General features: G+C 43.8%; 1 protein-coding gene and 1 pseudogene across 1 annotated transcript; both read left to right on the forward strand.

The window, feature by feature from the left end:
* Window positions 1–258: 258 nt before the first annotated feature.
* Window positions 259–9630, forward strand: LOC124689724 (CBL-interacting protein kinase 26-like). Its single transcript, XM_047223206.1, has 5 exons — window positions 259–509; window positions 743–968; window positions 1081–1201; window positions 6665–6964; window positions 8227–9630. Exons 1-5 carry the CDS (start codon window positions 272–274, stop codon window positions 9628–9630), a joined length of 2289 nt encoding a protein of 762 aa, XP_047079162.1. The 5' UTR covers window positions 259–271.
* Window positions 9631–10737: 1107 nt separating this feature from the next.
* LOC124689725 lies at window positions 10738–11838 on the forward strand (annotated as a pseudogene).
* The last annotated feature ends 582 nt before the right edge of the window (window positions 11839–12420 follow it).

Here is a 12420-nt window from a genome sequence, read left to right on the forward strand (position 1 = left end):
TAAACACGATGTCCTGGAGCGCATGCTACTTGATGCAAGTGCAGAGCCGGTGGATTTGCCTTTATCACTTCTTGAAGACATCACGGGTGGTTTCTCATATGATATGCAGATTGGCAGTGGTGGGTTTTCAGCTGTTTATAAGGTACATTTTTCGCAACTGCCTCAATCTTAATGATAGATAATTCGGATAAAAAATCATGGTAGATGATTGGAAAACTTGGATCGACGTTGACCAGTCATCTTGCCACTGTAGGGAACGCTGGGAACTGGAATGGTCGCTGTGAAGAAGCTATTCGAAACGTTTGATGTTAAGGAGAAACGTTTTAATGAAGAGGTTGATTGTCTAATGGGTGCGAAGCACAAAAATATAGTGCGCTTTCTAGGATATTGTTCTCACACACGAAGCATAGAGGCAATGTATGAGGGAAAGTTTGTTATGGCTGATGAACGACAAAGATTGCTCTGCTTTGAGTATCTACCCAGAGGGAGTCTTGATAAGTATATCACTGGTAGGATCATAGCACGTACATATGTTTCCATCTTTCTTTCATTTTGCTTTGAAATTTTATTTCACTTTCTCTTGATAAAACATATATTGTGTCATCCCTCAGTTGTAGCACGGTATGGTTGAAAAGAGAATTTACAATTAAAAAAGCAGCATTACAAATTACTTACTATTTCTTGCACTATCTAGGAAAATATCTTGGATGTTGAACCCCTCTTTTTTATAACCCCATTATAGGAGCATTTTGTGTACTTGAGTGGAGAAAGTGCTACGAAATTATCAAAGGAATCTGCAAAGGCTTACATTATCTCCATGTGAAGCAGCATATTGTACACTTGGATCTTAAGCCTACCAATATATTGTTGGATGATATGATGGTTCCAAAAATTGCCGATTTCGGTCTATCGAGACGCTTTGGTGAAAAACAAAGCCAAACTTTTACCTCAAAATTGTTTGGAACTTTGTGAGTTATCTATGCCTCATGGAAGCTGAATTATCTTTTGTTCTCGATTAGGCAGGATTCATATCATGTTCCATTTCTCATTGATTGATCAAACTTGATATATTTAATGCAGGGGATACATGGCACCGGAGTTTCTCAATGGACAAATTACATTCAAGTTAGACATTTATAGTCTTGGCGTTATAATCATAGAAATGATGACGGGAAAAAAGGGATATCATGATGTTGAAGATGTAAGACCAATTTATGTTATCATTCCAAGATAAAGTCTAGATGTTACCATACTACGCTTTTATACTTGGTATTACAGTATTTCCTTCGTAGACATTGTGTGATGTCATTCATTCTCGAGAACACACAAGAGCGATGTGTGCCTTTTTTAGTATCATTCTTGAAAGCACATCTAGTAGTGCAATAGCTAGGAGCGGACGAAGCGCCATTTATTCCCAGGGGAATCAAAGTAATATGTGCAAAAAGCAAAAAATGAACGCAGACTTTGATGACACTTACCACCATTATAGAAATGCAGTGAAACAAAAATTAAAGGGATTTCTATTTTCGTGCCCTCGGGTCCTTAGTTGTACTCAGTTTTCCCCAACTTCTTGTCTATAACCCGCAGAAAGAGCTTGGACGGAAGGAATCCCGTTTAGTTGACGTTGGTTGGTGCTGGCAAGTGAGGCCGCTGTTGGTGCCCCGCAGTGGACACGTCTCCACTTATCCAGATCATCGTGGGACCCACAACTTGTCCACGTGAGCGCGCCGGACCCACAGCTTACCCAGGTGACCGTTGCAAAATGGGAGCCCGAGCTAGCCCCGCGCCCGTGCCCGTGCCATTGCTTCCCCTTTCTTTCTCCGCGCCCCATTGTTCTTCTTCTCCGCCAGCGGCAGCCCTTCTCCGGCACGCGGGTGATGCAGAGTTTCTCTTCGACCTCCCGTTCTTCATGGCCGCAGTATGGACCCGTGCCTTTGACAAGATGCCCTGACTGCCCACGCCAGGAGCCTCTGAAGCGGTCGATCTGTAAGACGGACGAGAACGGCAACCGTGGACGTGAGTTCGTTGCATGCGAGAGCTTGCCATATAGAGAGGGGGATAAGGTTATATCTCGCTCCAATTTCTCTGTTTTCTCTCGATTTTCTTGGTATTCCCTCGAATTTGGGATTTAGGGTTCACGTTGTTGTTTTCAGATCTTGAAGAAATACAGGCATTTCGAGTGGATCGATGTGTACGTTCAGAGGCTTCAGTTGCAGGAATCAATTGGCGCTATTGGGGGGCGCAATTCGGGAGGGGGGACTTGCTGTAGAGAATGCGGCGGAGAGAGGAGCCGTTCCGATTAGGGACCTTCCGATTATGCCTAATGCTCCCAATGCAGAACTGGTGGAAGTGAAGGGAGAACTGAAGAAAATGAACAAGCGATTAAGGCAGCTGATCGAGTTGAAGAAGCAAGCTAATCTGATGGCTGGTTGTTTTTTTTGTTTTATAATTACGATCGGATTCTTATCATTGCTCACCAGGCGCTAGAAGTTGTTACAAGGGATACCTTGTTACAAATCCATTAGGGATCCCAATCCATTATTCAGTTACATGTACTTGTAGTTGTTTTCAAAGTTAGTGTGTGCATTCACCGAAATTACCAACTATATTCCCTAAAAGAAAAGGAAAGCTAAAGATAGTTGATAATTGTTAGAGGGGTGACAAATAATGCAATCACCGAAATCCGCAAATATGTATGCCTCATGTTTATACCAAAATTATACCACTTTTAGGATATTTCAAAATACCAATACTATATCCCAAACTATATTCCCTAAAAAAAAGGACAGCTCAAGATAGTTGATAATTGTTAGAGGGGTGACAAATAATGCAATCACCGAAATCCGCAAATATGTATGCCTCATGTTTATACCAAAATTATACCACTTTTAGGCCGTTTCAAAATACCAATACTGTATCCCAAACTATATTCCCTAAAATAAAAGGACAGCTCAAGATAGTTGATAATTGTTAGAGGGGTGACAAATAATGCAATCGCCGAAATCCGCAAATATGTATGCCTCATGTTTATACCAAAATTATACCACTTTAAGGCCGTTTCAAAATACCAATACTATATCCCAAACTATATTCCCTAAAAGAAAAGGACAACTAAAGATAGTTGATAATTGTTAGAGGGGTGACAAATAATGCAATCGCCGAAATCCGCAAATATGTATGCCTCATGTTTATACCAAAATTATACCACTTTTAGTCCGTTTCAAAATACCAATACTATATCCCAAACTATATTCCCTAAAAGAAAAGGACAGCTCAAGATAGTTGATAATTGTTAGAGGGGTTACAAATAATGCAATCACCGAAATCCGCAAATATGTATGCCTCATGTTTATACCAATACTATATCCCAAACTATATTAAGTGGCAAACTCGTTATTGCATTCTCCACCAACAGAGAGAGAGAGAGAGATGGGTGGCCACGAAGAGAGAGAGAGAGAGAGAGGTTGCCACGAAGAGACGGATAGGGGTATACTGCCCGTTAGATCAGTGGATCAACGGTTCGTGGAGTCGATCCGTGTGACAACGGCTCAACCAATCGGGATAAGTTTGGGCTTCTCGGAGCATTTGTGACAGTACTTGAGGGCAAAACTGAGTAGTACTAAGAATCCAAGGGCACATAAATAGTAAATAGACTAAGGGATTCGAACAAAAGAATTACAAAATGAAAAATGTGTGTTTTGTACAATATAATTCATATTGGGCTACATCAAATTATTTGCAATTCAAATATACATGAGTGTGACAATTATGGCATCATTTAGACAAACTATGTTTTGGGAAAGATGTTTTGCAAAGGGGTTTGGGTGGAAAACAATGCATCTTCATAGCTACACTAGTGATTCGAGAAGTGGCAATTTGTGGTAAAACTTGATTTATATATGTTTGTTAAGGTTTTCTAGGTGGCAGGTTGCGTAGGAAGACTCCATGAGTAGTTGCCACTATGTTTTTATTTTTTTGGATTTTTTGCGCATGAAATGACTCAATTAGCTATGTTAATCTCATTTGTTGACTCTCTGTTGACCAGCTACTTGAGGGTAAAACTGAGTATATTGCACTTGCCGGTCTAAGTCCTCGAGGGGAAAACTGAGTACGGATAAAATTTACGTATAAGGCCCGAGGTTATAACCGAGTACACCAAACGTCCCGGGGTTAGACTCGTGTAGCGGTGCACGCTGCAGCCGTGCATAGCGGACGCGTGTTGCGGTACACGCCACCTTCGTCTTTATAGAGCCCCTCTTTCTCTCCCTCGACGCACGTTCTCACCGGCTCACCGCAACCGCCTCTCCTGTCCCATCATCTTCTCCACAACCGAAGAAAAAACCCCGAAGAAAACCGCCGGCGATGGAGAAGAATGAGATGCCCATTGTCGGCACATCAGCCGCCGCCCCCGTCCAGGCCCCTGTCGCTGCTTCCAACGTAGCAGCCGGCGCATCGGCCGCCGCCCCCGTCCAGGCCCCTGTCGCTGCTTCCAACGTAGCAGCCGGCGCATCGGCCGCCGCCCCCGTCCAGGCCCCTGTCGCTGCTTCCAACGTAGCAGCCGGCGCATCGGCCGCCGCCACCGTCCAGTCCCCCGTCGATTGGGACCCGTACGAACCGGTGCGGTACGACGCGCCGGAGAACCCCTACGACACCACCATCGTCGACAACGAGCCGGAGGTAACCCTTTGTTCCCTTGTTCTTATCTCATTTCAATCATTTTGTGTTAGATCTAGCGTTATTACGGTTCGTCTGTTCCTAGTTCAATCCTTTTGTGTTAGATCTTGCGTTAGTACTTGTTCGTCCGTTCCTAGTTCAATCCTTTTTTGTTAGATCTTGCGTTATTACTTGTTCGTCTGTTCCTAGTTCAATCCTTTTGTGTTAGATCTTGCGTTATTACTTGTTCGTCTGTTCCTAGTTCGATCCTTTTGTGTTAGATCTTGCTTTATTAGTGTTTGTGATTTGCTTTTGTTTAAGATTTGTGCCGATGATGATGAATATTTGGGCATAAATTGATTCAGGGTTTGGTCAGTAAACAATTGGTGTGTACAAATTTGTTGTGCATGATCTTTGGTTTACTTACTCAAATTCTGGATATAAGTGTGTCCAATGTAACTGAGGCTACCTCTTTTTTCGAGCCCATATTATCATGCATGATTTTTTGTTCACTCTCTGTTCCATCATCGTTGCAATTGACTCCGTGTTTTTTGCACGATCTTTGGTGCTACGTGACAGGTGCAGAGCAGCGATGTCGACAGCGACGATGAGTTCTTCCACACCAAGACTCGTCACGTCCTCAGGAGGCTGCAGTCCGGCCATTACGATGGCCCCTTTGCTCGAGGCATTTACAAGTGCCCCTTCGCAACGAGAAGCTCCGCGCCACCGACTTCAACTCCCCGGTGAACCATGCTGAATCCATTGGCGGATGTGGCGCTAGAGTTGGAAGGACCGTGAACGTGCATGCGTACATGGCCAAACACAAAGCACTTGGGATTCACCTGCGCAACCTCCAAGCGAGTCACACGCGCTACCTGGAGGCGTTGAACGTGCCTACTGCACTCTCTGTATGTGATTGCTCTATCTGTAGAGCAGCTTAAATTCATGTAAAATGTAGCTTATGTTGGATCTATCGGTACTACTTTTGGATCTGTCCTGAATATATCTATGCTATGTTGGTTGCTGTATGCAGCTTATCCTATATTTTCTCTCTGGATTTGTGCCCTAGATTTCCTACCTGATTGGGTAAAAACGAAGGCATAAAGAAATGAATGGCGTTAAAAAACAGAAGGAGAAGCTGCTCTAGATTTGCTACCAATTTGAGCTATCAAATATGAATGAGATCGAGCGAGAGAGAGGAAAAAGGTACATTGAAAACTGCTAATCTGGGCGAAAGAGACAGAAACCACTCGTGCCCCCGTCCCGGACCCACACGGCTCCACACGCTACGGCCCCACACGCTACGGCCCCACACGCTACGGCCCCACAAACACGGTCTGGTCATGTCCCACGCGGTCCCTTCCTACCAGCCCCACACGACGCGGTCCCACACGACGCGACCCCACAAACGACAGGACCCCACTCGTCAGCACGGAACGGTCAACTTAACGGATTCCTTCCGTCCGAGCTCCTTCTGCGGGTTCAGACAAGGGCTTGGGGAAAACTGAGGAAAAACTAAGGAGCTGGGGAAAACTGAGTACAACTAAGGACTTGAGGGCACGAAAATAGAAATCCCAAAATTAAAAGGTATGGAATGCATGGTCATATAACTATTTTTGTAGGCAAAGATCTACTTTTTTGGGAAACAACATTCTACTTATTTTGATTTTACCTATATATACACTCTTTGAGGGTCTTGTATCTGACTAAAAAACGTGGTGGCACATTGAACTTGTCAGAATTTTGCTGTTGTTTTTAATTTTTTATAGCGAGAAAATTATAAGGTATAAAATTCATGCTCATATAGCTATTATCTGTAGGAAAAAAAAACCTCATATAGCTATTAACTTGTTAGAGATTTTTGTTGTTTGTTTTCTGAATTGATGTTGTATGGTGAGTTAACACCATGCATGAGGTTTCTATGTATTAATACTACTACGCACACTAATTTAATAATTTTTCATCTGAAAAGATGTTCCTATTTTCATAACTCACAATTGTAATTTTGCAGGTACTTGATATCTGGAGGGGTAGGCTTCAGAAATCACGGCAAGAGATACATATGGAGCAAATAAGAGTATGCGCCCAGATAGGAATAGAGTGCATTGATAATAACCCAGCAAAGAGACCAGTTACACAACGCATAATCGATAGGCTTGATGAAACAGAAAGTAGGGGCGGCTTGATCGAAGCTAGTGGGAGTAGTCTATCACTTCCGCAGGTAAGTTCACCAACTGCACCACTCATTTTTAAGATCTTTTGTACATCTTTTGTTCCTAGCCGATCGATGAGGTGCTGTTTTGTTGATTATTGAACAGGAAGAAAAGTTACACAGTGAGCTGCACCAATGGACAACTAAAGCACCGGGAGATATAAGCTATCACGTGAGTTCTCCCCTAAGCCTACTTGTAAAACCATAACTGCTGATTTCCAAATGAGAAACACGGAAGCAAATGGCTAAAACTCTACCATGCTCATGTGTACTCTTAAAAACATGATTTCAAAAGGTGCTTTTGCATATTTCAATACATTCTGAAATAATCACATAAATCAAGTTTCAGTCATACGGTGCAAGAAATCAAACAATTTTTGCAGTTAGATCCTAGGTACAAGCTGGTAGCAGCCAATAGGAACCAAAATTGTGCTAGTCATTTGTTAGCAAATAGGAGCAGATCGATTGCTCAAAATGTAGACTGGTCCTGAGCATAGTTTAAAATAGCGGGCTATCTCATTTAGCCGCGATTTTTTTGGAGGCTATAAAAGGCTATAGCCGGGTTATAGCGGGCTATTCCATTTAGCCTTTTTTCAAAAAATTAGAATATTTTAGTCATATATTACCAAAAGATAGGAAACTTATGACTCAAATACGATTTGTGATACAACTTACTCAACTATTCAAGGCAAAAAAATATTCAATTATTCAATTCACAAGTTTTATCTAATTATATTGAATGCAAATTTGGAAAACAAGAAATAAAAAAGAAAAGAGAAGAGAAATTCAAAATGCGGGAGGTTTAGCGGCTAAATTTGAGGCTAAATAGGGCTATAGCCGGCTATTAGCGGTTTTTTCTCATTTAGCCTACAACTGGCATAGCCGCAGCGGCAGGTCTCCCGAAAGGCTATAGCCGGGCTATAGCCAGGCTATAAGCCGGCTATTTAAAACTTTGGTCCTGAGGATGTTTTTGCTTGCTGCCTACAGGAGGCTTCTCCTGTAGCTTAATATATATTTTTTTCGCAAAAAAATCACATAAATGTTTAGTATTCATGCACTCTTGCAACTTTGTGATGTCCAAAAAATTACAAAGTGCTAAAGTAATAAACAACTGCATACTATATTTATGAAAATAAATACATTGTGGATCTCTTTTAGGAGTGCTGATGTGATCTCAAGAGCTCTTCAGAGTTTAGAGTTTCTTTCTGACTTCCTAACTATTCCCTCCGCTCTGTAATATAAGATGGTGCTACAACTAATTACAACCTATGCTGGTTCTAATAACAGCTTATATTACGGGACGGGTGGAGTACATCTTACCTCATATATATCTGGTTAACTAAATTTTCTGTTATACACAGGACACGAGAACAATTTTGCAGGGAAGTTATGTATTAGTAAGGCACTTAGGCCAAGGGAACCTCTCCAAGGTATATTATGCTCGGGATTGTAACTCTGGAATAGGTGTTGCAATAAAGGTGATTGATAAGGATACGCTCTCGAGGGTTGGGCTAATGGTGCAGAAAGAAATGGAGGTTTCAATAGTGAGAAAGATAAGTCATCCAAACGTTGTGCGTCTTTCCAAGGTAATGGCTAGCAAGAGCAAGATGTATCTGGTTTTGGAGTATGCTGGAGGTGGCGAGCTGTTGAAGAAAATATCGGAGGGAAAGTTTAGTGAGGGTGTCGCGAGGGGTTACTTCTACCAGTTGATCAGTGCTGTGGGCTATTGCCACAGCCGAGGTGTTTATCATGGTGACATGAAGCCAGAAAACCTACTTTTGGATTATGATGGCAATCTGAAAGTCTCCGGTTTTGGTATAAGTGCCCTAGCTGAGCCCAAAAGACATGATGGCCTTCTCCATACCACCTGTGGAACCTCAGCTTTTGAAGCTCCTGAAATGCTTAGCAAGAAAGGCTATGACGGTGCAAAGGCTGACATATGGTCATGTGGAGTAATTCTGTTAGTGATGTTGGCTGGTTACCTTCCTTTCCAGGACACAAATCTTATAAATATGTATATGAAGATCTCCAGCGCTGAATATAGATGTCCTCGTCCTTTGTCAGCTGAGCTGAAGGAGTTACTATCTTTGATTCTTGATCCAGATCCAATTGCTAGAGCTTCAGCCTCAAAGGTAATGAGAAGCGCTTGGTTCAGAAAACACACTGATGTAAACAGACTGAAGATGAAACATGAAACAACAGACAATGTTTACAAAGGTCAAAACAAAGCCTCCGACTTGACAGAATGCAGTAATTCAATGGTTAGCCAAGCGTCATCGCGCCTCACAAACTTGAATGCTTTTGACCTGATTTCTCTTTCAGCGGGATTTGACTTATCCAATTTGTTGGAAGAGAAGTATGACCAGAGGAATGACACATTCACAACTAGGCAGCCAGCAGAGACTATATTTACCAAGCTGAATGAACTGGCCAAGCGACTGAAGCTTAAAATTATGAAGGCAAAAAACGGTGTTTTAAAATTCGGAGTACAAAAGGAAGGAATGAAAGGATTTGTTGAGTTTCGCGCAGAGGTTTCTGAGCTTGCGCCTTATTTCCTATTAGTTGAGTTCCGAAAGACCCATGGAGACACTATAGAGTATAAACAACTGATGAAAGAGGAAATAAGGCCTGCACTTAAGGATGTGGTTTGGGCGTGGCAAGGTGATTCTCTCCCGCTCGCTGAGAAATGTATCCAAGGAGAGCAGCAGCTGCTGCAGAAGCAGTCACCTTTGCCATCACAACAGCCACAGGAGTGGAGTAATTAACCCCATTACAAGTCTGCCACCACAAAAGCCACAGAGCGAGATGAACCACCATGGCCATGGCATCAACAGTACATGGCGAAACCATTATTGCCAGATGTACTGTAAACCACGAGGAGAGTTGTAGTGGCCAGGACCGAAGCAGCTGCACGATGTGTTCGAACAGCCAGAGTCAGCGAGTTGTTGAAAGACATATCATTGGATCATCAGGTTTACCCTGTTCTTGTAGATCAATTGCGTACCATTTGGCATATTCCCTCCCGTGGCTCCTTTATGTTTCCGTATTTCGTTCTGATATTGTGCATTCCTTGATTAATAAAAGAACATTCAATTTGGGAGGGGGGGGTTCATTCGCCCGAGGTCACACCACCATTCCCATGCATAGTGCGCCATGCAACCGTGGCGTTAATCTACACTACACACGACAGCCTAGTACCTCACGATGTCATCCATACCGTTTAAGGGGGGAATACCCAGTCTTCTCCATACCATCGATGAAGACATGGCTCTACCGGGGTTCGCGGGCGTGCAACTCGTCGTACCATGGAGACCGGCGCCTCACAACTCGAAGTATGTCATCTCCCCCTCCCCTCCTCGATCCACCCCACCAACCTCGGCCCCGAGCAGGTCATCCAAGGTGGGAGCTTCCACCATGAGAAATCAGATGGTGATATCCTTGTTGGTGGACCGGACCATGACTAGGGTTGTTACCACATATATGATTTTCGGTTTTGGATTGTAAGAGAAATTGAAGAAAGTCCCAATCGTGGACATTGTCATCGCGTGAGAAGTAGGTGATTTTGTACTAGGTGTCGACCTTCCCTGCAACGTAAGCATACTGTTGAGGACATCTCTACTACAGTACTACCTCCGTCATTGCAAGATGAAGATGATACTGCTGTAAAGCTTAATTCTAATGAAGTCAGGATTGTACCCATTACAAGAGCTCGTGCGAAGCTACTCAAACAACAGGTGAGCTTGTTCCTAAGTGATACTTTGATCGATGAGAACTTTATACTACATACGTCCTATTACTTATGTATGATAAGGTATGAAGAGGGAGCAAGCATCGCACGAGGAGAAGAGGAGCAGCTGGACGTGAAGCTGAACATGAAGCTGGACATGACGCCGGACATGAAGACATTCCATGGAAGCGCGAGGGAAGAGAGGGAGGCATGCGCGAGGGTGCTGTGCGCAGATTGTCGTGGGAGTTGGAAAAGAAGCCGCGTAACGCAGATCGTGCGCCTGCAGACGGGGCTTGGGACGCACTGCGGGGCCCCGCGTAGCCGTAGATCGCGCGCTCGGCTTGGGACGCTCCTTGTTTTCTGGGCGAGGACGCGTACGGGTTTCGGCTGCCATTGAAGACTGCTGTGACGGCTACGTCCTCCTCCAAAACTTCAGCTCGGAGCAATTCGCCCTTTCAAACGGGCCCTGGATCTCATCCCCCATCAGCCCGACCAGCTCTTCGACCACAGCCACGGCGACGCCACCTACCTCGAATCCCACATCCTCTCCTCCTCCGAAGACACTGCCCAGCCGCTGCGTCTGGTCTACACCTGCCACGACGAATCACGGGCGCGCGCCGCAGTCTTCTCATCAGATATCCGACAATGGCAGATCTTCCCGTGGTCGGAGCCCGTGACGCCACATCCCGACGACCAGCACTGGCTTAAGGTTGGCACGATGGTGAGTGGGTTTGTCTACTCGATACACGCCAACGAAGCCTACATCTTCGTGCTGAACACCGCCACTCTAAAATTCTCTCAGATGGACCTGCCGCCAGCCTTGGTAGGCCGGGATTTCATGTTCAGGGTTGGCGAGAACAAGGATGGGGAGCTCTGCATTGTCTGCGCGCTTGAGTTTGATCTTTTTGTCTGGGTCTGGAGAGCCGATATTGACGGCACCAAGATGTGGGTGTTCGACAAGAGGTTCCCGTTGGAGAGGATCGTCGAGTTCACTAATGGTACACTCGAGGAACATGGTGAACTAAGGGTTGTGGCCATTGTCGGTGGATATGTGTACTTCTCTACCAACGAGACTTTCGAAGATCCGCTTTATCCTTGTTGGTTCCTGTCTCTGTGCATGGAGACATCGGAGGTTGATACCATCTTTCAGAAAAGATTTGACAGCCATATCTATCCCTACATCATGGCATGGCCTCCTTCTTTGATTGAGAGCAATAAGGTGCACCATCAACTCCAAGGTGTTTAATGAAATGTGGACAAGGTATTCATATTTCCCTATTTTGGCCCCTAGATGGTATTGTCTAGTAATGACATCTTGAAGATGAGAAAGAAAAGACATTTTTATTTTGAGACACCGGCAAACTGGGGTATATGTAGCATTCGCCAAATGCTTGCTTCTGTTTTTATTTTCATAGGTACTTAGTTTTCTTCGCCATGCATAAGAGCTTCTGAAATGTACCTATTCAATTACTTTTGTTTATTCCCTGCACTTTCCTCTCTGCCATTCAGCACTATCTATGGCTCTGTATTACTGCTTGCATTTCTGAACTGAATCAAACATTTCATTGCACCTTCTTTGAAACAGAGATTCCACTTTTTTATTGGTACAGTTGTCCTTTTGATTTGATACTTCTTTTGTATTGCTGTTTGGACTGTTCATAGCTAGATGAGTGTAAGAGCTCCTGCTTGATATTGAATCTTCCTGTTTTATATTTTATATTTTGGAATTCCTGCTGACAAGATTAAAATAAGAAATTCGGCCTGGAAACCCACTAAGAATAAGATTAAAAAAATAGGTTTGCTGGACAGCTAAGGATGATCTTGAGCA

Source organism: Lolium rigidum, chromosome 2 (assembly GCF_022539505.1).
Source record: "Lolium rigidum isolate FL_2022 chromosome 2, APGP_CSIRO_Lrig_0.1, whole genome shotgun sequence".
NCBI lineage: Eukaryota > Viridiplantae > Streptophyta > Magnoliopsida > Poales > Poaceae > Lolium > Lolium rigidum.